Raw genomic sequence first — 26,753 nt, 5'->3', positions numbered from 1 at the left:
TCCCTCCTCTTTTCCTTTCCCCTCCCCTCCCCTCCCCGTCCCGGTGCGGCGCGGAGCGGCCGGGAGGCGCCCGGTACCGTGAGCGGGAGGCGCCGCCATGGTGCTCATCAAGGAATAGTGAGTGCGGGCAGCTCCTTCTTTCTCTCTCCCCCCCCCACCCCCCCCCCACCTTTTCCTTTGCTTCTGGCCTCTGAAGAGCGGCGGGGTTCGGTTGTGGGGTGGGGGGGGTGGAGGGAGAAAAATAATAATAATTAAAAAAATAAAAATAAAAGGCCCGGTGCCGGTGTGGGAGGGAAGGACGGGCGCGGGGGGCGCTGTGTGAAGGTCACGGAGGCGGCCGTGAGGTGAAGGAGCCCCCCCCCCCCCCAGCCTCGCCGGGAACTGGAGGCCACAAGCGGGGCCCGGTCTCCCGGTGCTGCTCCCCCGGGCCCGGCGGCGCCTCACGGTGTGTGTGGGGGGGGCGGTTTGGGGCCTGCTGTCCCCCCCCACCACCCCTTCTCTTTTTGGCCTTCCCTTCAGCACCGGCTGGGGCCGGGTGTCCCCCACCCGAGGGTGCCCTCCTGGGCCGGGAGAGGGGCTGCCAGGGCAGGGGGTTGGGGTTTTCCTCACAGGGACGCGATGTCGGGGATCCTGCCCCCATCTAAATGACAAGCTGGGTGTTTTATCGCCCTCGTCCTTTCCTTTAGCCGTGTGGTTTCTAGCTAGGAACTCAACGAGGACTTCAGCGTGGCGGAGAGCTCCGAAATAACGTCTGGGTGCGCAGCCCTCACCTTGGAGTTGGGCGCCGTTGCTGCGGTTGTTCTGGTGGAAGGCAGGCTGCAGGCAGGCTGGCGGATCCGTCCCAGCTGCGTGGAACTATTAGTCACAGCGCTGTGCCCAAGCCTTTTGTTCGGCGCCTTTCTGCCTGCTAACGTGGTGTGCTCTTTTGGACCGGTGCACTTTGGTTAGGTGGCTTGGAGCTGGGCGCACCGCTGCACGGCTCTGCCGGCAGCTCTCAAGGCTCGGATGTTCAGTTTACATTTGGTTTTCCTAAGTGCATCCTGGCCTTTTAAACTTCTTCTGACTGGTAGAAAACACTTTTTTTCCCCCCCCTCTTCTTTTATGGAGGGATTGCTCTGATCCCAATGACAAAGTGGGTTTTCAGGTCTTTTCTCAGACACATTTACCTACATGACTGTGTCCTCCTTGTAGCAGTTGCTTTGTCAGATCGTGGATGCGCTTTGGATCTAAGTATTAAAACTCTGAGGAAGGTTGTGCTGATCCTTGTAGTTGTCTTTAAGCTTGAATAACTTCTCCCCCCAATCTTTAAACCCGTGCTATTTTTATCCAACAATAGGGGTGTAGAATTTAAGAGCTGGTCACTGTAACACAGAGGCACTGTTACCTTCTGTAGTGCTAAACTGGACAGCAAACAGAAGCACGGGCTGAGCACTTAGTTTCAGATGCATGAAAAGCTAATTAATTTGTTCTTCTATAACATCTATTTCATTGAGATTCCCCTATTAATTTAGTTGGTTAATGTACTTTGCTTCTTACAGCACCTGTCTGGTTTATTTCTATTCAAATTCATGTATGTTTCCTGCTTCTACTTTCCAGTGTGTTGCCCTGTACTGCAGTGAAGCTCACTTGCCAGTGAGCTAAGTTGCATACAGAGCATCATGTAAAGATGGAAACGTTGGTACTTTAAATTGTCAGACTTCTGAGTTTAAAGTCTATTTTGATAAGGATCACTTCCAAAAATCATTTTTCTTGTTATTATCATTTACCTCACCAAATCAGTATACCTGCTGGTCTTGCATGCTTCTCCTTCCTAAAAGAAAATGCGGAGTAGACATTAAGACTGAAGGTTAAAAGAGCAGAATTACTGAATTTCTGTCTTTTTACAGGCTTCCATGTCTTTTTTTCAGAAGGGTTGGCAAACCTTTTGAGTCTTGTTAGCTATATTGTCCTGTTCCTTTTCTCTCCTCTGTGTTTCTGTTAAGATGTCCTCACATGGCTCTAAGGACAGTCAAGGTTGCCACTGCCCATTAAAAACTTGTGCATTGACTTTGGATTTCTTGGGATTCCCAACTGGCTCCAACACATTTGGAATTGTGTTGCTGTTGGTTTCGGTATTAATCATCCTCGACGTTGTATGTAAAAGTCGCCCATCTTGCACGCTGTTGGGGAACTCTTGTGTTCTAGGAAGCAGTTATTTAAAGCGTATGGAAACAACTTCTTTTGGCGTGACCTGGATAGTCAAAAGCATTCTGTTGCCTGTGTTTAGTTCTGGTTGCCCCAGCACTGCAGTCAGGTACCTTGCTGCCTGCCTGCCGCTGTAGGTGGCAGAAATACAGGCGAGCTGTGTGCCATCTGAGCAGGTTGTTCTTCCACCGCTGTGACCCCTCGTCACATCCGCCCTACTAAATCAAATGGGTATTATTATGTGCTCCGTAGGTATTTTAGGAGATATTACAGATATAGAGCAATATAACAAAAAGCCTGTATCACATCTTTTATTCTCAGACAATCTGCATCATCTGTCTTTCTCTGTGCAGCTTCTTTCACTGGTGGTTATGCAGTGATAGCTGTAAAGTTTTTCTTTGATGTCCTATCAATCTTTCAGACTTATCTTTCATTTCTACCTATCCGTACTCTGGATAAGCTGCATGGTTGGGTTTTGTGCGTGGGTGAGAGGGTTGTTGCGTTTTGGTTTTGGTTTTCTTTGTCTCTTTGGTTGGTTTCAGCTGCAAAGTTTCTAAGTGCTGGTTAAGATCTTGCATGCTCTCCCTATTTTGATTTAAACTGCATCGGAAGACCTTGAGGAGAATCTGAGTATAGAGAGTCGCTTCCCTTTCCTGTGAAGTGACGATAATGACACTGACCTTCTCTGCAGCTGTACTTCCCTTTGCTGTCATTCGAGGCATATTTTAATCTAGGAGGAATCTTAAATGTTCTTTACCATTTTCAGGCCTTTGATGTGGCAGGCAACCACATCATATAATTTCATGTCTTTCGGTCAAGTTCTGTCCCAAAGTTAGGTGTCTTTGTTCCTCTTGCTGCTCCTGGAAGGCTTTTCCTCTGGATGCTCTTGAGTAGTTTTCCCTCCTCCTTCTTTATTGCTTGATGGCCTATAAATGTTAGTCATCCCCCGCATTCTTTGTTTGCTAGGCTAAACAAACTGTAAACTATTTAACTTCTGTGTTTGTTTCTCTGTTCGTGCACATCAAGTTATAAGGTAATATTCAGATCTAGTGACTTCCAGTTTCTTAAATAGAATTTCATTAGCTTACATTAATCTTTTTATGCTAGGTTTTCTAAAGACCATTTTTGCACTCTATTCCAAAGCCAACGTTTCTTCCCTGTTACTTGGTTTTTCATCTTTACTTATTTATCATCCTGTCCCTCTTTTTGTTCTACTGTAGTTTTATCCAGTTAACTAAGTTAATACCATATTTGATGAGGTGGTCTGCATGTGGAGAACCATTCTCCATTTTTTTTTCTCCTCCCTGATGTACAGAATACCATAGTGAATTGGACTAAAGGTCCTCTTCCATCTTGCTTTCTAGCAGATATTTTTAGGAAACAATATATAAATAGGGAGTAGAATGATTGTTCTTCAGTGTATCCTTCCAGTAAGTGGTATATGAACTTCCATGAATTGATCAAAACCCATTTTCAAATTGCCTCTTGTGTTTGGCAAGGAATCCCATAACTTAAATACGCATGATGTAACCAAGTACCCTTGATTGGTTTAAAATCTGCTACCTAATGATTGTTATTGCATCCTGGGTTGTTCTGTTGTAAGACAACAGTCATTGTGCCTGCCCCATTCATTCTTCAGCACCATTCATACTCTATAACACCCTGCCATACCTTCCCCCTTCCGCTGTCCTTTCTTCCACCGTGAAAAACCGAGTTAACTACATCTCAGGTAATCTTTTTTGCCCTCCTTTTGTTCAGTGTCCTCATTGAGGTGAGGCGACTGGAACTATTTGTGTGCCACATTCAAGGTGCTGATGCACAAGAGATCGCAGTGGCGTAGCCGTCATTTATTTTTTTGTGTAAATATTGTGTTCCAATTTTTGCTGTTTCATTTATTTCTGAACTGGCACTGAACTGATGTTTTCAGATGTTTTTCTGTAACAGCACCAAGGTTTATGTTGGTGATAGCTAGTCTGGGGCTTGTTACCCTGTGTGTTTGGAGAAAATGAGTGCTTATAATGCATTATTCGGCTTCTGTTGATGCTGAACTTCATCTGCAGTTCTCAGTAGCTTTTTCTGCAGTTCTTTGCAGCCAGCATAAAGCATTGCTGTCATAAATAATATTGCATAATCTGTAAACTTTTGTCTCTCTTACAGTTTGTTCTTGTGGTATCTGGCTGGTAACATTCCTCTAGTGTAGGAGAAAGCTTCAGTTTTCACCAGTAGTGCTTTTCTGAAGATCAGTTCAGCCATAATAAGGACTTTCTTCTTATCCCATTATAACCGCATTTGTTTGAGACTCGTTATGAAAGAAATGGGATTTCTTCTACCCACAGAAACTCTGTCCATTTCATATCTGTGTATTGTTCTGGTTTCCTGTTTCAACATCACCCTTACTGAAAGCAGAAGTTGAACACAAATCTAGTTTTGGAGAAACACATAATATTTCAAAGTGCCTTAACATGCACGCATCTTTCTCAGCTTTAAATTCAGGTTTATTCTTGTCTTTTCAAAAAAATCTCTGGTCTAGAGAGCAAAAACTGCCAAAGTCACAGTCAGTTGGTTCGGCGAGGCATTCAGGAAACCACAAATGACTCATGTATGGAAATGGCAACACCTTCTTTTGCAGTCAGCGCTGAGGAAGCCTTCCATATACTTCTCTCTTTAGTGCTGCTTCCTATGGGATGGGATGTATAAACAAGTCTTGCAGTGACTTGTAACTATGACAAATCGGCACCAAGTTGTTGAAGCACATAGCAACGCTCCGTACCAACTTGACGGGAAATAAGATGTGACTATTGAAAGGATGTAGTGAGAAGGAACATGCAACTATTTTGATTCTGTGTGGGTTTGTCGGGTGGCAAGATATTACCACTAGTTTTGGTACAGGATTGCAATTACGCTATATCATGTACAGATTCTCCTTCAGGCTATTACATAAGGAGTCTTGGAAGTAAAGAGTAAGTGCTAGGAACGCTAGGGCTAGAGGGATGCTGGAGAGATGGGGGAGAGGAGAGCTGAGCAGTCCTCGCTGGGAGGAGTGTGCCATCTCGGTGTTGCAGCTGCGTTTGTTAACTTTCCATTTCTGTGTTCTCTTTCAGCCGCGTTATCCTGCCCGTGTCTGTGGAGGAGGTAAGTCCTTTTCTTGTTGCTTCCTTTCTTTAGGACTGTAAATAAACTTGTGATCAAAGCAATTTGAACAAAAACTGGAAAATGCAAGAGACAGATATAGCTGTCTCCGGGACCTGTGTGTGTTCTTACTCTTTCACAGTCGCTTTGGCCAAACAATTTCATTCCTTTAAGCCTGAGGGTACTGATACTCTCTCCTATAAAGTACTTTCAGATCTGTTGATAACAAGTGTTGACTTGTCAGACTGTTCTAAAGTGTAGTTTCCTTTTGATTAATACCATTGTTCTTTTTTTATTCTTTCTTTTTTTAACATGAAGAGGAAGTTTTAATACAAATTTAAATTGCCCTGTGTTTTCCTAGAACTCCTTTCTTGCTCTTTGTCCACGAGTGTAAAGCAATTTCTTGTTTTGTGAGGGTGGTATAGCAAAGGAAAGATTGTATATCTACGTCTTAACGCTTTTTAAGACTATCTTATCTAGATCTTGCAGAAAGAAAGCTTTCTTGTTCTGTAGGTAAAGCTCTAATCAAAAGGAGAAATGTAGTTTATAAAGGAGGTGGTGATTTGTGTCACCAAACTGGCCACGGAGTAGCTGTGCAGTGTGAGCTGATTCCTGTTCTTGTCTCTGGGAGTTGCAGCTTACCTTTCCTTCCTCCCTTTTTTGTCACTGCTTTCCTTTGTGCACTGAGCACCACTCCTGTAGAGTCTATGTAAATGTATTTTTCCTTTTTTTTTTTTTTTTTTTTTTTTTTTTTTTAAATTTTCATACTGGCAATGTACATGAGAAATTGAAATGGTAAAGGAAGAGCTGCAATAACAGAACTCAGTTTTGTTTCCCCTGATTATAGCAGCTACTGTGGCACAGAGAGTGTGCAAGATGGATCATGGCAGTGCTCTTTTAAGCATATTCCTTTGATAATGCCGGACTCTGTTCAGAGAACACGCTTTGGAACTTGGTGTCGAGTATTTCTGCAGCCAGGAGGCTGGCTAGTAGAAAGGAAAACAATATCTAAGCTGAGTTCCTTGTTCCTGTGCACCAGTCTGCTGTAACACGCATCACACACCGATGGCAATCTAATCTTCTCACCAAAGAGTGGTTTCATGTCTATGTGCTGTCTTGGTGCAGGAATGCGGCTGTTAATACCTGATGTCTGTTCCTTGCTCCTTAGCTGTAGCTTATACGCTTTCTGCATGAATCTGTTTCAAGCAATTTTAGCAGAATTTTGACTACAGTGTTACGAGTAGGTGTATTTGGATCTTTTAGGATGCCTGAACACTACTTGTGTGAGGAAGTTCTTGACAAAGAAGGGACTAACATGATAAACGTTAGCGTGTCAGCAAGGGATGCAAACTTGCAAATGACAGAGGAAGTGTTTGAGAAAGCAGCAGGTAAATGGTAAGGTGCTCCAGAGCTCAGGAAATGGAAGACTTTAGCCTAAACAGCAGCAGCCCTAGCTTACAGGGGTATGCCTCTAAGTATTGAGCTGTGTAAATAGAAAGCCAACGCATCAGTCTACAGATTGTTTCTTTGAGGGGGTTAGATTGGATGGAACCCAGCACAGGATTTTTCCGAGTTCTGTGATACCAGGATTAAACTTCATCCAGTTAAAGCGAGTCCTCTGCTATGCTCTTTTCCCTCCCTGACTGGCTGTTCAGTGCCAGGCATGTTTTCAGCCTTGCGTGTAGGCAGCCTGGGTGGAAATTTGAGGTTTCAGGCAGTACATAAACCTGTCAATCTCTGGAAACCTCCTTGTCTGAGGATACCCTGGGGTTGTCTGTTTAAGACAATGTATTCCTTTCCTCTGGATCCAAGGAGTTCCGGAGAGTTGAGTAACCTAGTGAGAAGGCTGTAAAGTGAAGTGCAAATAAACACCATTAGAAGAGAAGGAATACAAATGTTAGAGAGATCACCTTAAAGTGCTTGGATGTGGAAGGACCTCAAACTTGACCAAACCTGATTTCTCCCCAGACTTGTATATTTGTTCCCATGTTCCCTGCATGATGCGCTTTTTCAAGGACAGGATGTTCTTATGTGACTTGCAGGCTAGGTTTCAGGAAACAGTTCCCTAAGCAGAAAGAGTTGTTATATCCACTTGTCTTTGCTTATACACTTCCGTGATATTGTAGCTTTAAAGGCATGCTTAAGAAGAAAGGTCATCCTTCTACTCAGTAGGAAAATAACTACTTCTTTGGGTTTGTGTATCATTTTATCCTCCTGCCTCTGCAGAGATGCTGATGCATCTGTGCATCACTTGGTCACTGCACTGTTGTCTGTACAAAACAGCTGCTACGACTTCATTGCTTTCAAGGATTTCCTTGCTCACGAAACTCTAACAGGGCTCTGGAGACTTGACGTAGCTCTTCGCTGTGTAGTTGCTCATTAAGCATCTCTGACTAGGAAGAGGACTTCTGGTTTCACCATAATATCTTAGGAATTTTCAGTTGAAACACTGAAAAGTTCTGTCCTGAAAGACTGAAAAGTTCAGTCCTTCAGCATGCAGATTGTTTCTGAAGGTATGGTGCCAGTGCATAAGAGACTGAAAACAGTTGCCTCTTTGAGGCATTTTAAGAGGGCTGAGGCAGTCTTCTGTGTTGTCCTGAGATGTGCCAGGGGTTCTCTGCTCAGTCCCCTCACCCCTGACAAGTGCAGCTTAACAACGAGTAAGGAATTCAAGAGAAAAACAGTGATCTGGAAGATAGTGGGGAGACGTTACTTAGTAAATTTGGAGCTCAACACCAAACAGTTAGCCAAGTAACTGCTAAGATGGGAACAAACAGTGGAGGAAAGGCCCTGGTGATGACTAAAACTTGAAGGCTGGGATGTAGGAGTTAGACCACAGCAAACTGTCTCCTGCTGGGAAACTCTGCCAAAATCTGGTCCTGCTTAAGTGCAGGCTGTGAGCTGCACCCCTCTGTTGTTTTATACATTCTTACACTACGGGGAGCAAAAAAGTTAAATACCTTGTTGTCTCTTAGGTCTAAACTTTACTCCTGTGCTCTCTGACCAACATCACGTTGCACAGTGCCAACTTTGAGAGCGTGGTCTTGAGCTGCTGTGTGGGTGTCTCGCCAGCTGCCACTTTGAAATGCTGGTATGGATTAGAGCTGTGTGTACACATTCTGTGCTGCCTCTTTGTTCCTCTCACATGGGAAGGAGCTTGCCAAACACAAAAGGCTCTTATTTATTAATTGCGATCAAAGCCGCTTTCAGGAAAGTAACTGTTCTTGAAGGTGGCTACGTTGGGATCAGGCCTTCTGAAGGAAATTAGGTGTAATGAAGGTATGCTGTCCTGTTGTATAAGAGGGGTGACTCCCCCAGGAGATAAGGTTTTTGGGAGCTCTCACAGCTTCAAGGATAGGCCTGTCTGACACTCTGGACTTCAAGGAGCCATAATCCATTTCCCTGTGAACTTTCACAGGCAGATGCTATGGGATTTGTTCATCGGGACAGTTTCATCCGGACCTTTTCCTCTTTTATCAATGTGATTAACGGATCAGAAATAACAGCAAAGATTAAATGTTGAAGATGCCAAACCAAAGGGCTTATCCTCTTAGTGTCTGAACTTTGACCCACATGTTTAAAAGGGAGAAGGAATGAATGAGAGACTGTTAGTAAGAGGAATTAGTTTGTACCCCTGGAGACCTGTCCTGAGACCTGCTGCAAAGCAGTCAAGGCCAGTCTGCCCCTCTAGCGCTGTCCTTGCCAAACTCTTACTTATGTTCTGTTCTGTACGAGTGTACGTGGGGCTTTCACTCTACTAAATCAACTCGCTTCTAAGGTTTCACAACTCTCATGTTTTGCTCTTCTGGCGGAAGGCGAGTGTTCTGTTTTGTTTGGGGCATCTGTGGGGAGTCATAAGGAAAGCAATGTGGCGTTTGAAATGTCAGAAGGCAGAGAGTTGCACCGCAGTCCAAAATCCAGACTGAAACCCAATCTGCTGGTGACAGCGTAGGAACTGTCCAGCCAAGAGAGGGGTGCTTCTTTCACCTGGGCCAGGACCTTCTGGACACATCCAGCAGAGCTTTGCTCTTAGCTAGGAGGAGGTGCTCTGTGGATTGCTTTTGCTATAGATAGCTTTTATTAGGTGGATGGGTGGCTTCCCTCTCTCCCAGCTGACCACCTGCTGGACTTGCTGTGCCTCTGTGGTGAACTTGAGGCTGTACAGAGCACTTGGTTAAGTCTCTCTGGTGTGCTTTTCGCACTGCCCCAGATTAATTGAAGCCAGGACAGCTGGCCTTGTACTTTTGGCATATCATCTACTCTAATCAGTGCTAGAAATGCAGGCTTTGTTACCTTCAGATGGTGCGCAACACTGCAGAACTTGGGTTCTGTTTTTGTTTTGGGTGCTCTGACAACAAAATACAACCACTGTAGAAGTCTTCCTTCAATGCCGAAGACGTGCCAGCCTAGTGAAATATTTCTGGGTTGTCAGCTCTGAACAGTTTTCCAGCTCTCAGCACTTTTCCAGCCCGGGTTTCCATGTAAGGAGTGTTAAGTGCTATTCCTGATTCTGGTGTGCGGCCCTGTGCTGGAGAGCAGGAGGAAGGCCTAAAGCAGCATTCCGTTCCTTTGTAGCTGTTTTCAGGTTTGGTTTGTTTTTTTTTAGTCACTGCACTTCTGATGTCTAACTCTTTTTGGATTACCCTTTCAGACAGCCTCTCTGTAGTGCCTTTGGCTACAGTTGTTTTGGTCACTTTCTTTTCTAGACACTGTTGTACTTGGTTATGTTTTGAACACTTCCTTTTGACCTTTTGCTTTAACTTTATTCTCAGACCTTGTCTGCTCACCTAACTTTTCTTCAAAGAGGTCTGCATGATTTTTTTTTTTCATTTCATTGTGTTTCTTTTGACCACTGTGTCCTCTTTTTTTAGCTAGAAGCATTAATGTATTGGTCTTTGCATCTTCTACAGATGAGAGAATGTTTTCCTTATTTTCCTCTTTCCTTTCCTGTGAAACATTGGGATGCTTCTTATGAAAGAGATTGTCTAGCATAAAGTAGTTTGAGTGATTCCTGAGAATTAATACTGCCAAGAGAGTATCTTTAAGAGACTTAAAAATGATCTTAAAGGTAAGAATTTGACTGTATGTTGAAACCCTGTGCTCTCCCTGTTAGTGGTGGCTCATGGCTAACAGGAAGTATGACAAAAACAACCAACCAAACAAACAAACAAAACTTAAAGATAGTAGGAAAAATGATAGGGGGTGCAGTGGCAGCAAGGACCAGGTGGTCATCTATGACACTAGTTGATTCAGTTACTTCATTAGATAACCAAACCCATTGTGAGAACTTTATGTGAAGCAAAACATTGTTTGGGGTTGGAATAAAGACTGTTGAGAAGGGAGATAAGGCGTGATTCTGGACACCCTCACAGAACAGATTTTGAACTAGATTCAGAAGGGAAATGGATGCTCAGTGAAGAGAAATGACTTGATGTGATTATAATATCAATTTTGGCAAGAGAGGTTTAAGGGTGATAGTATAGGTCATAAAGGCCAAGAAAAGTAATTTCTCTATATTCAGCTTTAGAGTCAGCAGCATTTCATTGGAAAGCTTGCTGGTGCAAATAACCCCTTAACTTCAAGCTTCCTAACTTAGTTATTTTGAATTGCACTTGGGAGATCCTCAACTCTGCTGGGCTTCTAAGCTGGGAACATCTAAGAGATTATGTTTTAGAGCAGTTAAATTAGGTGGTACAAGTGCCCATTATCTTCGGTCTCTCTTCTTCAGTTCTCTACCTTCCCTTGTACTCTGCATTTTGTCAAAACACTTGGAAAAAAGAAGTGGAATTCTTTGGGATTCTTCTGGATAAATTAACGTGTTTACTAATTTAGGCCTGGCAGTGTGTTACCCTCCATTTGATGTGAACAATTGGTACACCTGTGTGCCAAGAGTGGAAACAAAGAATGGATTTTACTACTGTATGCCTTGAGGGCTACTGGATTTTCTTTAAATGTTTTCCTTCCTTGCGCTCTTTTCATCCATTTTAATTTTTCTTGAATTTGTGGTGGTTTTGAGCTTGAGATTTAAGGGGTAAAGGTAACTGTTATTGGCAGCGCTTTTCTCCTAACTACCGCTCTAGCTTTTTATACCAAAATGAAATTAAATGAGCTACTTATCTGCACACACAAGTGGATGTCCTTTTGCCTGTTGGCTTCTTCTGATTATTATAAATTGTGCTAAATTATAGCTATCACAATAATGTGTCTTTAACTTCTTTAGTATCAAGTGGGACAGCTGTACTCCGTGGCAGAAGCCAGTAAAAATGAAACTGGTGGAGGTGAAGGAGTGGAAGTCCTGGTGAACGAACCCTACGAAAGAGATGGAGAGCGTGGGCAGTACACACACAAGATCTACCACTTACAGAGGTATGTGAGACATCTTATTCTCAGAGGCAGGCAGGGTTAAAAGGTGAGGGGAACTAGAGGAAGACAGAATAGGATTGCAGCTACTCTGTAAATCACAAGTTATGTAAGGGCTGAAGGAGATGGAGGTAAGATGGAGCATAAGAGCAGCAGGCATGTGATACAGCTGGAAGGGAGCATCACTGAACACCCACCTGCTCCTGTAGATGTGGCTCTTGTCCCAAGAAAGTCTGGCTCTGTGTTTTTCAAAGCAAATATAATTCCGTTACCTGGTATTTGACTGAAGATCAAAAGGCTTCCTACACTTCAACCTGTGTTCAGCCTCTGTATTTTTTTCTCTTTTTTCACTCTCTTTTGTTATGTAAAGAAGGTTGATTAGACTGTCCAATTCATCAGTCTCTGGAAGTCCATAGTACTGTGGTGAGGAGAACCCCACCAGTTCCACCACTGTGCAGGTTTCTAGGGTCTTTATTTCAGGTGTTGTTCTGCCTGTCTTGGTGTCTATGCCAGAACTCTTCTTACATGTAATTCTCATCAATACTTTTCTTCCTATTTCCAAATTCTGCAGCAAAGTGCCAACGTTTGTGAGGATGCTGGCACCTGAAGGAGCTCTGAATATACATGAGAAAGCATGGAATGCTTATCCCTACTGCAGAACTGGTGAGCGTGTGGGTAAAGGGCTGTGGACTGCTGGCTTTTTGGTCTCTCTTTGTGGTTTGGTGGGTTGGATGGGAGAAGGAAAGAGGAAAGCGGTAGAGGAATTGTTTCAGCTTTTAGTTTTCTATTCTGTAAGCCCTTCCTGTGGTCAGGAAAAGCAAAATATAGGGCTGCCGAGTTGAAAGAAATATCCTTTCCTGATGTGCTGCTAATGAATGGCAGTGTGTGTCCTGTCAGTTCAGTATTGGAAAAGAACAGACCAAGAAAGAGATGTCAGTTCTCCTGAAGGAACAACTGTGCAACACTAGTGAAATGGATGGATGAGGAATGCTTTTTTATGTACTCCAGCGCAGCATAGGCTGGTGGAAAAACAAATGGAAGGTGCAAAGGGGGAAGAGGGGAGACCTTGGTTGTCTTTTTTTAGTGCAGTTGGATGTGAGCAAGTGTTATGTGGTTCATACTTGCTCAGTTGTGGGATCTAAGTTTAGTGAAGGTTGAATTGCCAATGCTACAGTTGCTTTTGGGATGGAGGCTTGACACAGACACCCAAATATCATACAACAAGTGTGAAGTGAATCCGTTTGTAAACTGGGGAGGCCCTGGTAGCTGTGCAAAGTGGTGAAATAGTGTCAAACCCATTTGGAGTGTTTAATGTCTTATTTACTCACTGAAGCTATCAGCCACAATCTTTCACAACTACTGTTTTTCGGGTCTGTGTTGCTGTACGTAGGCCCTGCAACTTTGATTTTGCCTCCACACTTGTGTCATATTTTTATCTGTCTTTTTTGTTTGTATCTTTGAAGGACACATTTTCTGCTATTTGGCAGAGGTACAATTGCTATGGGAACTGTAAACTTAAAAATTCCAACTGTTCTTGAAACTCAGTATAGAAAGATGTATTTTTCAGCCACATAAGAGAATTTTAAATGAAGTGTTTTAAAAGAAAGAAAAAGCTTTGCAGTGGGGGAGGATAACATTACTTCAGTATGTGAAATTACCTACAGCAATGTAGTGGAATGGATGTTGCAAATACTCTGCAGTTGATGGCAGTAACTGAACTTTGTAAGTTTTTAATGTCACATAATTCCATATGTTGAAGCAAAGTTATTTACAAGCCAGCTGTCTCACTTTTATGCAGTTTTCTTACTGCATATTACTGAACTTAACTAGTAAGTGTCTAATTTATTTCCATACTAAGTACACTGAACTGGTTTAAACTCAAACAGGTCTTTTATTAATTCTTTAAATTGCGGAAACAGATCTAATTTGGCTCCAGTAGTTTTTGTTAGACATAACTTCTGGCTATATCCTCTTCCTCTTCATCTCCACCAATTTCTGAAATAAAGGTATGGAGTTAGTGTGTTTTCTCACTCCTAGCTGCTTATTCTTCAATTATATGCTGCTAAAATTATTCTTACGTGGAAAAAATGTCATACCAAAATGAAATACACGACTTCCCAGCCCAGTGGACAAAAACTTCAGGTTTTGGTATGCTAGAAATGATGGCATAACAAATGAATAAATAAATAAAAAAACACTTAACTATAATAAACACCCATGTAATACGAGAGAGAAAGTGCATTGTTGTGGGGGTTGGAGCAGAAGGCAGTTTTTATGCGGAGGCTGAAAAATCTGTTTAGAGAATCTGCCAGCTTGACATGAATCAAGAAGAGCTCAGAAATGTTGTCGAAACCTTCACTTGCTAGTACTGGGCAGGAGGGAAGAACCCGTGCGTGTGCTGTAGGCTGCCTTTGGCATTATCATTTTACTTTGAGATGTGTTCAGGTGTTTAGGTCGTAGACTTGGATGGCCTTGTGTGAATCTTTGCGCAACACAAAATGCCACGCTGGCTCACAGCAGTTGGCATGGCTTTCAGTCTGCTCACTAGACTTTGAAACTTAAGAGAGGGGGATGCATTAAGAGCTAAACCTGGTTTGGCTGTGTAGGAATTAGTGGTCCTTCTGCCTGTACCCTCCTGTACTGAGGTAGTATTAGTGTGCTGCTCTCTGGAGCACTGCTTACTTGCATGTTTGCCATTACGTAGAGCCTTTAGAGTTTTAATAAAACCATACTTTCCATTAATTGTTCATTCTAGTATTTATTTTTATTTTTATTTTCTGATATACAAGATGGTCATCCTTACATTTTGCTATACAGGCTCTGAAAAGCTCAATTATTACTTTACTATGCATATTATATAATGTTACCAAACCAGTGCTGTAGATTGAGGAAGCTTTGATGTCTGTCTTATATTTCCCTGCAGTTCTGCACGCTGTTTGTGCTGTAGTGAGTAGTTTTTATGTACTTTATATGGAAGCCTTGCTTTGCTCCTTTGTGAGAGTGAACTGTAAAATGAGATTGTTGCAGACATTTATAACTTCTACAGTAAAAATGAAGTGAGGACTGCCTGATAGTTATAACCGTGGGATGGTGCCAAGGAGAACAGTCTTCGTGGTTCTTTCCTGCAGTCCGACTTAGATATTAATGTCACTTAAATGCTTTTCAGAAAAGCAATTTGGTATGTGTTCCACTCTTCTGGGTGTCAGCATGAGGTGCCTGTGGCCAAATGTCAAGAAATTGAAAAGTTATTACTGCAGCTGAAATGTGTAGGAGTTGCTGTTATGGCACCTCAAGTTCAGGCCCTAATTTGTAGCAAGCTGAGGATCTAAGTTTTAATGGATACCTCTAAAGAGATTAGTTTGTTTGCTCTACAAATGAGAAATCTTCCTTATAGATGAGAAACTAGGAAGGTGAATGAACCTGTTCTAAAGCAGCTGCTAATTATGGTGCATAGTCATGGAAAAGCAGCTTGTCACGGGAAGGTGGGAAGGCTCTGGCTTATAATTACTGCTGCTTTATTCAGTATTTCATGTGGACTAGCAGGAACTAAACTCTTTCTTGCAGAAAGGAATGAAGTGTTCTTTGAGATGAAATTCAGCCTTTTTAAAAATTAGCCTCAGCTCTGCTTGCTTATTCTCTCCCCCTGCCCCAATACGTCAATCTAAATAATTAGCCCTCTGTAAAATGCAGTTTTCAAAGTGCTGGGTTTTTAGAGCAGCCCAAGGCCCAGCCATAGGCAATTAAGAGAGTTAGATGTGTATGATAAGTGATAATGGATGGTACTGTCTGCAGGATGTTGGGTTGGAAAATCACAAGTTTTAATGGTATCTTTAGAAACAAAATTACTTTTTAGTAAAGCCCTCATGTTAGACTTCAGAACACACCAGAAAAGTTCAACTCTAGCTTCCAGACATCATTATTTGTAGAGTAGCATTGCTAATGTACTCGGATGGCTTGGGTAGAACAGATGCTGACTGTTAAAGGATCTTCAATTTCTTTTCTGTGTTGAATAATTGAGCCTTACTATCCAGGGAGTTTAGTTACCATGAGCAGTAGAGATGCGGAGGGTCTGGTTACTGCATGCAGGAGTGATGAGGTCTGCACTGGCCTGAAATCCAGCATGCGTTCGCCTCAGAACTGTGGAGACGTTTCTTATCTGCAAGCTGAGAAAGGATTGGTAAAATGCTGTCGGCTGAATAAACTTATTCCATCTTCTCATCCAGCTGGCTGGAGTCCAGAGAGCAGAAGTGGCAGTACATAATTAATTGCTGCTCCTCTGGGTTTCTTCAAGTCTGAGAATTTCCAGAGGAGAAGGGGGCGAAGTTAGCTAATTTTTATGGGCTTCTGGTTTTGTTTTTTCTTCAGTAGTATCAGCAGCTCCCTGGGAAGCTGAAGCTGTCCCTGTTTCACTGATAGTGGGAGGGGGGTGATGGATGCTGTATGTTTTTTTTCACTAAAGTATTGTATCTCTTCCTTTTCATGTATTGATTTCTTGGACCAGTTATTACAGTAAGTATTATTTTTTCCTGACAATCCATAGAAGCATGTATAATGTCTGAAATGAAACATTCTGGGTTTAAGAAGCTCTTTAGCTTGTGCTAAGGGCACTTTAGCTTTTGTTGTGGTAAGATCATGTAGATAAAACCCCCTTAACATCTGTGGCATATCCACAAACACTTTATTTATAACCATGGACAGGGATCTTTCTTTACTGCAGTAATGCTCAGCTTTACACATGGGAATGTCCCATTGCCCAAATAAACTGTTTGAAAGAAAGCTAGCTCGTAACATTACGTCCCTCTGAGTAATGTGTCTTCTGAATTTGATATTTCCTTTTTTACATGCTGAGTGTTTCACTGGCCTGTATTTTTGTTTCTGCTCCCTTGAGGGAGGATAGGGTTACTTTTGGAAGTCGTTTTCTACTCGCAGTAATTATGAGAAATGGAAAGTTTTTTTGCTTGCTTGGCAGAACTGTGCTTCGTGTCCCTTCCCTTCCCAGTGTCAAAAAGCTCTCAACACTTCAGTTTAATATTGTTGTTCGTTTGAAGAGCACTCAGTGCTAGAACAATATCCTCTTTGAAAAGGCAATTTCTGCCTAGTTAACATGTTACCCCTTCTAAACTATTTAGAGTGGCAGACGTTCTCCTTTAAAGAAAATGCTACAAATATATAGGGGGAAAACTCCAAACGTTTCACTAAAACAACGGAACTTACGTTTTTTTTCACTGAACAGCTTGTGATTTATTTGATCTTATGTATTTGTTGATCAAACAACTTTTCTAAAAACAAGATGTGTTTACAGCTAAATATGGCATTCCCGAAGTCAAACCCCAGTCAAGTTTTAACACTTTGAGTTGTCTTTCCCACTGCTTATGTACCTAATAATCAGGCAAGTTAAATATCCAAAGAATAACAAGAAGCTTTATTTTTATGACAGAATGAATATATGAAGGATGACTTCCTGATCAAAATCGAAACCTGGCATAAATCAGATCTTGGAACACAAGAAAATGTAAGTACTTGTGTCATGTATTTTATTCATCTCTTTAATGTCACAATGCTGCTTTCCTTGCTAGCTTAGAGAGTTGCTGTGCAGAACTGTCTGTTTGCAGTGTTTCTGGATTTGAAGTGCTTCTTGTACTAGTAAGGCAGGGACTCCCTGCCATTGGTTTCTCTTATATGCTGAATAAAATTGTCCCCAACCGCTTGTTCTGTGTGAACACCTTTGCTTCTTTAAAAGATCTTACATTGTGTCTACACTATGGTGTGTTCTCTGGGTGTGAGCAGTGGGTCTGTGTATCTCTGTCTGGTTTTTATTGTCTTAGAATGGGAGTGTTCTCTATTTGAATCAATTACATTGGGCTTGTACTTTCACTGCAGGTTCATAAACTGGAGCCAGATGTATGGAAGAACGTAGAAGCTATTTATATAGACATTGCTGACCGGACTCAAGTACTTCCCAAGGTAGGGTAGGTGGGTAAGAGCTCCCTAGTTTGGGAGGCCTTGTGCTAAGAGAGGGATGATGTATGAACTTTGTTCACAGAGATGGTTGTAGGTAACAGGACAAGTAAGAGGAAGGAAAAAGGAGGACAGGCATTCCTTAAAAGTGTTTAAGCAAGCTAGAGCAAGAGCACTTTTGAAAGCGTTGTCAAGATTCTGTAAAATGTGTTGCTTAGCCTTATGGTATATGTGACAGTGTATTATGCGTAGCTTTACAGCACTCTGGCTGTTTATAATGCATGAATAACAAGAAATGGTGCTGCCTTTCCCATGCTGCATCTTGTTTAAATTGCCTCTCTTTTTGAAACTGACCCATGGCTTCAAGCTGGTATCTTTTGAAATCATGTAGCTAATACTTTGTTCTAAGAAACACTACAGCTACAGTAGAAGCTAAGGGATGTTTGTGTACTCTACTTAAAAACAAACAAACAAAATCTATATAAAAATGGAATATTGTTTGAGTTTCCCTACTTTGTATTTCTGATCAAGTTCAACTACGGTTAACTTACCTCTTTACAAACTTCACCTTGGGCATTAAGACAGATCTAGTATTTATTTTAGCTTTTCTTCCAATAAAGATGAATTGGTAGGACATGAGTGGCATCTGATTTCTAATAGATTAGGCAGGTGCTAAGGTATACCTGCAAATACAAATTGCTCTGAATTAAGTGCTGTCAGAGAGCAAGCAGAATTCACCTGGAGCAGAAGTCTTCCAAGGAAGATTCTACTGGTTTATCACTTCTGGCATTGAACTGATGATGATCTGAGTTTGTTCCCATTTTCATTGAAATGGAGGTAGAGGTAGAGTACACCACCTGGTCTTAATCCAGTGTAGATGAAGGGGATGCTGCAAATTGTTTGCTATGTGATAGGAGGCATAACTAATGCCTCCTTCTTTTTGGTGATAGTTTTGAGTTTGATTGTGCTTGTCATCTAGTGTGCTATATATGAGCATCATACTTATATGGTGCTGTGAAAAATACTAGATACCACAGCTCCAGAGAGCATGGCTATTTTCTGCAGCAGCTATCAAAGAACAAATGGTCACAGGAAACCTATAAGGAGAGTTTACCGATCTTCTGATAGTGTTACCCCAAAGGAGTCCTTACAAAGGTCATATTGGTTTGTTACAACTTCTTCATATAGATCTAGGACACAGCAGAGGGGGGGAGAAATATGTTTCCTTGAAGAGTGCCTGACCTAATGTTGAAGTTTGAATACAGTAGCTCTTGAGAAAGCAGTTAGAGGTTAGTCTTTGCCGAACAGAAAAATACATCTTGTGTGACAGTAAGCAGCTGCGTAAGAGTAGGATAATATGTATTTAATCTTGTGTGCCTATCCAATAGGATTACAAGGCAGAAGAAGATCCAGCAAAATTTAAATCTGTCAAGACTGGACGTGGACCTCTGGGTCCCAACTGGAAGGTATGTTTTGACTTCAGGATCCATATCAGTTTGTGTGACTGAAGTATAGATACTGGGGCTTGGGGCCACAGATATGTTTGTAACACATCTAGATTGACTTGGATGCAGAAAAGCAGAACTCAGCTGATGATCTGTTCTCAAGTTAAAGGAAATGGAAGAGTGTGGTACGCAGAGATAGAATGAGTTCTAAGAAATTGCCAGAGCTGTCTGGTGTTCGGTCCAAGAGCTCACCCAAGAGAATTCAAGGATGAAAATGCTGAGTTATGAGCAGCAGTGTTTAACCTTTCACTTAAATCCTTGGAATCTGAAAACTCTAGATGGGAAAATATGATACCAGTCTTTAAGAGGGACTTTGGATTGGATCTGGGAAGCTGCAAGTGTGCAAGTCTCATCTCTAGTAGGCAAACATAGTAGTAGCTGTGGCAGATATGTTCTGCTTGGGAAGAGTGTATATGGCTTCTGTAACAAAAAGTCTGCTTTACCAACCTTGAGGAGTTTTTTAAAGGCTCAATGATTTTATGGATTACCCAGCTGATACAATCTGCGAGGATTTCCAAAAGGTTTTAGATAAGGACATTATCAAAAGACTTTTAAAGGAAACTAAGTAGCTGCATCATAATGGTGAAGATCCTGAAAGACACGCATTTAATGGAGAAAAAATGGTGATCAGAGGAAGGATGTAGTGGTCCATTCTCAAAATGGAGGGAGGTCCACCTGTGGAGGTAACCAGGGTTTACTTTCATCATGCTCTTAGATACCCTGGAAAAGAGGTGAGCAAAGATGTGACAAAACTTATTAATAAAAGATAGTCAAGGTGTAATTATGCAAGACGATTGTGAGGAATTGTAGAAAGATGGTTATGACTGAAGGAGCTGCTTTCCTGGAAACATTTGACCCAAGTCCTGAGTGAGTATCTTTGTATCTTTGCAGAAGGAGCTGGGGAAACAGACAGAATGTCCATATATGTGTGCTTACAAACTGGTAACAGTCAAGTTCAAGTGGTGGGGTCTGCAAAATAAGGTTGAGAACTTTATACAGAAGGTAAGTGAGCTGTTTGTGGGAGGGTGATGTGGAAATGAGGTGTGTTTTTGCTATTACACCTCAACTCATTCTTAGTGTATCCTGCATGGAGATACTAATTTGAAACCCAGTCATGTTACCTCAGGTGATATTGCGAAGGGTTATGCCCAGTATACTGCATGCAGTCACTTAAAGCTGGATTCAATTTGCTGCTAATCCAAGAATAGGACTGGTTTGTGATTAGGTGAATTGGTTATTCAGCTGTTGTAGGTTTTTACTCTAATGTATGCAGGTAAAACATCTGTTTTACTTTGGTTAATACGTCAGCTTGAGAATTGCAGTTGTTTGGTAGTTAATTTGTGAGTGATGAAATGTTGCATATATGCTAGGGATATTGTGCTCAGTGGCAAGACAGATGTTTTTGTGGGGAGAGTTACAGCTTCAGTTATCTGATCTTAATCAGCTGAGGATCTTTCTGGCGAGTCCTAGAGCTCTAGACATCTTTTGCTTTTCTCAGTCTGCTGCTTGAAGAACCTGTGTTTATTAAAAAAAAAAAAAAAAAAAAAAGGCAGATGGCTGGAAAATTAAAATATGAATAATTGGTATCCTGAAAAGAGCTTTTTCTGTGGCAGAGTTTGTAACCCATAAACTGCAGCAGAATGCTAGACATGGGTGTTAGAATGTGCAGTTTTCTAAGCAGCATCATGCTCAGAAAATGTCTATGACTTCAGTTCATAGCAATTCCTCAGCAGTTAATATTGATAAATTATAGCACTGCTTCTGCAAAAGCCAGACTGCTGATATAATCTAAAGAGAACTCTAAGAGGGAATGACCATGCTGTTGCAAGATTTCTAATATCTGTAACAAAAGCCCTGAACAAAGCAGTGTCTTGAATCCCTTTCTCTCCGCGAGTGTCTCTTCAGCTGCACATTGGCTTCAAAGTAGTTAAGCTGTCTTTGATGAGACCAAGTTATCAGATGTGAGACCATAATTGGTAAAACTGAAATGTCCTTCCCTAATGAGAACTTTCCAAGAGCCATTATATACTTGTGTCTAATAACGATCTTGTCTAGTTTATCTCCTGTAAAAGGGGAATAAATTGCTCCTAACTTGGAGGATTTTGTGCACGTTACTTACCTCTGCTGAAAGGTTTTCAGCTGTGGAAAACAAATTTTGGATTACTTTTCCATAGGTTGCTGTGAAGGGGAAAGGCAAAGTGGGTGCATGGCAACCCTAACCTCTTTTTTTTTTTTTTTTTGCAAGTCAAGGATTACTTAAAAATATTTTATTCTGTTTCCTTTTTTTGTGCTCCTTCAGGCCAACTATCTTCTAAGTAAACCAAACCTAGAGTGCTTTATTCAATCAGAACAATACCCTCAAATCAAAGGAAATGACTAAAGCATTCACTAATTCTTTCAATGCACTGTTCCGTCTGCTGCCTAGGCTTGGAAAAATAGTGTTTCTCTCAGGATTCAAGGCTTTAGGTATTCTGTTAAAATAAAAAAAATAAAAAATATCTAGCTCCAGTCTTCAATTATCGTGGCTATATAGCAAGGTAGGTTAGGGAGCTGGTTCTTCAGTGTACATATCTCTGGAAGTTGTTATGATTTGGTTAGATACTTACTAATTATGCTGTGAATAAACTTGCTTGTGTGTTTTATTCCTACTCCTTTTGCAGCAAGAAAAGCGTCTCTTTACGAACTTCCATCGGCAGCTCTTTTGCTGGCTTGATAAGTGGGTTGATCTGACTATGGAGGACATTCGTAGGATGGAGGAGGAGACGAAGAAACAGCTGGATGAGGTCAGTGGAAAAGCAGGGCAGGTGTGGGTTGTGTGAGAAACTGTTTCTGTCCAGTACAGCAGAGAGGAAAAGACTGCTGCATTGTCATAGCATAGTGTGTATTGTCCTCCTGCTATTTAGGTCATGCTGCTTGGGCTTTGAATGATTGGCTATGACTCAATTGTGCTGGCATCTCCTTCTAATCATTATGGACTTTTTCTTGTATTCGTTATTGAGCCAATAAACATAGTGACCCGCAGGTAATGAGGGTGTGAGTGTCAGTGATTCATTTATCACTTTAATACCTTCTTTTAGGTTTTACCTAAATCCAAATGGTGCAATCTTTAATGAGTACAATGTTCCATGATTTGTGTCCTGCACTGCCCCCTTCCCTTCTTTCAAGCCTCAAGGTATTTCGTTATAGTTTCATGTACATTCTGCCCTCTGGATAGTGATTCCAGATCCCTTGCAGATGTTCAGCTTAAGAGAAAATAGTGCCTAGATGTGCATATTCACAAAAACTGTTTTGTGATGCTAAGATATAAACAGTCTTACATAAAGTAGGGTAGCTTAACATGTTCCACATTGGTAAATTTTGAGATAACATCATGTGAGAATGAATATTTGAATAGTGTTTCCTCTTTCAGATGAGAGAAAAGGATCCAGTGAAAGGAATGTCAGCTGCAGATGACTAACATGACTTCTTCCTTGTGCACTGTAGGTATCAAGAGTGTTTTACAAAACTCTATATTGCTCTATTTAGGGAAAAAAAATGCATAAGAAAGCTTATGGTGGTCAGATGTGTGGGACTGATTGTTTTGATAATAAACCTGTTTCCTTGACAGGTTGACAAGTGAATTTACTCTTTTTTTTTTTTTTTTCAGAATTATTCTAAATGAATGTTTGAGTGATGAACATATGAAATGTGTTACAACATTTTGTAGATTTACTGATGTTATTTTTACTGTAATGCATGTGTACTTTCCATGACCTGCAGAGAAACTTTTGTCAATCCAGGAAGAATAAGTTGGGCCTGCAAATACTTGGAATACATTCAGAAATTGCAAATACATTTGGAATGTATTTCTGGCATTGTTTGCTAACGGTATTTACTAATGGGCCAAGGCCTGGAGCAACACTTGCATGTTGCAAGGGAAGAAGAAGCAATGACCATTTTTAATTTTTCGACTTATTTTTCAAGTATTTCATTGCGGATGATAACACAGAAGCAGTGCTTAGAGTGTTGAATCTTAATCTGTTGAGGAACAGAAGTATTAGGGAGGAAAGGGAAGAAGACAGGATTTGCCCCTTTATGTAGAGAAGAGAAGCCCGAGTTACCGGCTGCATTTCTAGAACAGTAAAATGCCATCCTAGTTTTCCTTGGAAAGGACAGGGTGGGGAAGAACCACAGTCTTTACCAGAGTGGGACTGTTAGCCTCTGCTTGTGCTCTGTTACCTGCTGATTATTTGGTGGTAAGTGGGGAGCACAAGGAGATGTATGTATGCCATCCTTCTAAAATCCGCTAGGTATATTTTAATCTTTTAGTGCAACTTTAACCTTTTTTGTTTCTTCTTCTTTCCCGTTTATTCTAGTTCTTAGAGAAGGGATTTGGTGATCTACTCAACTGTACTGTAGCCTCTAGACTTGTTAGATTACTCAAGTTGAAATGTTTGCCAGCTTCAGGCTGTATTGGAAATTCTGCTTTGAATTGGTGCTGAAATATGGTGCAGTGGTTTATTGCCATTGTCTGAACCGGTGACAGTGTCTCACATTTGCTTTATGAAGGTTCAGTTTGACACTTCTTGTGGGACGCTTCACTTCCACAGTGGTTCTAAAATGTTTTCCTGTTGTCTCTTTACTTCAGTTTGCAAGACAGTCATCAGGAAGGCCTGGGGAATCCACACTCTTGACTGACGGACCATCTCTGGATCAAGCCTTTCTATATCCAATCGGCAGGCGATTTTAAATCTCCCATAGCTAATTCTAGATGCCCTTTAATATTGTGAGCAAATAGACCGTCTGGTACTAAGCACTCCAATGTTAGCACGTATATGAAGGAGGTAGCTCCTTGGAAACGTGTGACTTAGAGATCGCTGTATTTACGACTCCTCCCTCCTTTTTTTCATTGTGTTCAGACCAATTTCCATGTGGCCCTGTTTGATTTCCAAGTGACATTTTTAGCTAAAATAGTCTTGTGATGTGGTGACTTAGATTATTATTTTTTTTATTATTATTATTTTCCAACTGGGATAAACTGCCACCTTTGTTCCTGCTCAGCCCTTTACCATTCTTTGAATGTCTATTTGAAGAGGGAAACTGTCAGCATTTTAGAGTGCAAAATTGTTCCATAAAACTATACGCTCTGACCCTTGCTCCCAGGGTAACAAATTTAATGGCATGTAATCTGAATACATAATCAGGAGTAGCCAGATAGAGTTCTTGGTCTGCGATGAATATATCGTGATACGTGGCTTCTGCACGGCATTACTTTGTTCTGTCTTAGCACACAAGAATTAAAGACTGATCAGAAGCTGCACGCGGCATCCCCATGCTAGGGCCTTCAGCACGTAACTGTTGAATTTCAATTTAGTGGTACATGGTCTCTTTGGCCCATGTAGCTATGTTGTCCTTCAGCTGTGTGTGTCAGTCTTACAAAATCATTCTGAAAAGTTGCTTGACATATGTTGCAACTTCCTGGTTCTTTATTTACTAAGATTTCTCGTAACATACAAAACTGAAATTCTTTTGACTAATAATACTTGCCCTGGACAAATTGGAATAGCAAAAAGCTGGTGTACAAGTAAAGTCTTGGTATCTGATCACATTCAGGTGCCTGGGTCGGTGGTTCTGCTCAGCAATAATACTCTTCCCATTGCAAGACAGACTAAAATATCTCCCTTCGTGCTGTAGAAAAGCAATTCATTAGAGACCTGTATTTTTCTGGGTTATCTGTTGGTTATTATAAATTGCAAAGGATACCGTTAAAAGTTATGAAGAGCTCTGAGTATTCAGTGAACTCAAGTACTTATTGTAACTATCCGTATGTTGATATCAGCTTTAGACAATCAAATAACCAGAACAGAATCAAAGAAATGCTGCTTTATTAAATACATATGAGAAAACATGAATTTCTTTGCTTATGTGTAAGGCCCAATATTTGATTTTATTTATTTATTTTCCCAGTAGTAATCACTTCCACTTCTGTATTTGGTGGCACTAACATGAAATACTGAATGCCAAACAGAGACAGGGGCGAATTGCTGCTTTTGAGGAGTCTTTTTGGCATTCTGTAGTACATCCGACTCCTTCAGCCCTTCACATTCCTGCAAGCAGGAAATCCTGAAATGCCCCTGTGCCGTGCTGAACAAGTATGTGCTGGGGTCTCAACTGTTTTCAGTGTGAGACAAGACAACACGTGTTCTGGAGGGAGAGGATGGCTTTTGGTTTCTGGGGAGGGGGCAGTTTATCCCTTTATTTTTAGTTTGTTATTTTGCCTTACTCATGTCTAAGTGCAATAAGCTCTGAATTGTACCAGTAACTCTGGCAGGCTCTTCTCAGTGACCTCAGATGGTTTTGCGGGGTGGGGAGGGATGAGGGATTTTTAGCAATCTCACCAAACAGAAGTAAAACAAATGTAATGTAAAATAGGTGAAGATACTAAATTTTAATCTGCAAGGATATTTGGGACCAGGATGTTTTATGGCATCTTCTATAGCTGTTCAAGAAGTATTCTAGGAGTAGAGGCCCCACCTAATAGTTCCTTCAGTTTAAAGCATTTTTGACTAAGAATTTATGCACTGACTTTTGTTCATGTTTGTTGATTACGTGTTGAGGGATTCTTACACTTGAGGACAACCTGAGAATACACAGCACACTTGTTCTTTAAATTTGTGTTACCCAAGAGGCTTTCTATCTGATGACACTAATCGCTGTGGAAGCAGATTGTAACATTCCACCCTGCAATCCTTTTTTGATCCTCTGATTTCAGAGAAAGAGCTTTTATACAAAGCTTTCCTGATTAGTGGAAAAACTGGCAAAAAAATAAAAAAATAAAATAAAAAAAGCAGGAGCTCCATTCTGAATACTCCCACACCCAACCCTCCTTGTCCTTCTTTCCTTCTACTGTAACCCGAAGTGAAAGCATCCCTCAGCCTCGGGATAGACAAACCCTATGAGGACTTTCCCGTCTCGACGTTTGGTTCCTGCTAGTGAGTGTAGCGAAGATCACGCAGCATTACCCTTGTTGTATCTTTCAGTGGCTTTGGCAAGAACCCCAGGCCCTGCTGCATCCCCCAGGGCTTATCACGGAGCTCTTTGTCTGTCCCAAGGCACCCTTGGGCCCTGACCCTCTCCCCGACCCACAGCTTGTGGTTCAGGTGCTCGGGGACAGGACCCTCTCGCCCCCCACGCTGCACCCCTCTGGGTTCATCCCCGCTGGGCCTCCCCGCCACGTTCTGATCGGTTCATCGTGCTTTTTTTTTTTTTCTTTTATTTTTCTTCCTTTGGCGACACACTCCGTAGAATGGGTTAGATTCTCTCGTCGTTTCTTTCAATGTGAGTTTGTGCCTTTTTTTTTTTTTTTTTTGTCTCCTAATTCTTCCAATACAGGCATATTGGAAACGGAAATCTAATAAAATACTAGACAGAGCTTCACGCCCCGGCCTCTTTTCTTGGGGACAGGGTGGATGAGGGGGGGTCCTGCTGGGTGGTGGTGCCCCTCAGGACTGCAGCGGGACCTCGGACCTCGCCCCCTCGGTCCTCCCGGGCGCCTGGCGGCGTCGCCGCCGCCCGTTCCCCGTGCTCCCGCCCCGTCACGGGGCCCGAGGGGCGCGGCAACGGCCGCCCGGCGACTGA

At 41.8% G+C, this 26,753-nt stretch overlaps 1 protein-coding gene across 1 annotated transcript; it reads left to right on the top strand.

Annotated features, from left to right (window-relative positions):
* Positions 1-25,991, top strand: PITPNA (phosphatidylinositol transfer protein alpha). Its single transcript, XM_032200786.1, has 12 exons — positions 1-117; positions 5,286-5,316; positions 11,534-11,679; positions 12,245-12,336; positions 16,175-16,182; positions 17,111-17,185; positions 17,554-17,637; positions 19,020-19,097; positions 20,028-20,138; positions 21,797-21,919; positions 22,546-22,615; positions 23,764-25,991. The coding sequence occupies exons 1-11, from the start codon at positions 98-100 to the stop codon at positions 22,591-22,593; spliced, it is 816 nt and encodes a 271-aa protein (XP_032056677.1). The 5' UTR covers positions 1-97; the 3' UTR covers positions 22,594-22,615; positions 23,764-25,991.
* Positions 25,992-26,753: the final 762 nt, after the last annotated feature.

Source organism: Aythya fuligula, chromosome 20, assembly GCF_009819795.1.
Source record: "Aythya fuligula isolate bAytFul2 chromosome 20, bAytFul2.pri, whole genome shotgun sequence".
NCBI lineage: Eukaryota > Metazoa > Chordata > Aves > Anseriformes > Anatidae > Aythya > Aythya fuligula.
This window is presented reverse-complemented; position numbering and strand designations above follow the sequence as displayed.

Coding starts and splice junctions, on each gene's coding strand:
- PITPNA (XM_032200786.1), top strand. CDS start 98: ATGGTGCTCATCAAGGAATA. Junction 118..5,285: donor ATGGTGCTCATCAAGGAATA/GTGAGTGCGGGC, acceptor GTTCTCTTTCAG/CCGCGTTATCCTGCCCGTGT. Junction 17,638..19,019: donor GGACTCAAGTACTTCCCAAG/GTAGGGTAGGTG, acceptor CCTATCCAATAG/GATTACAAGGCAGAAGAAGA.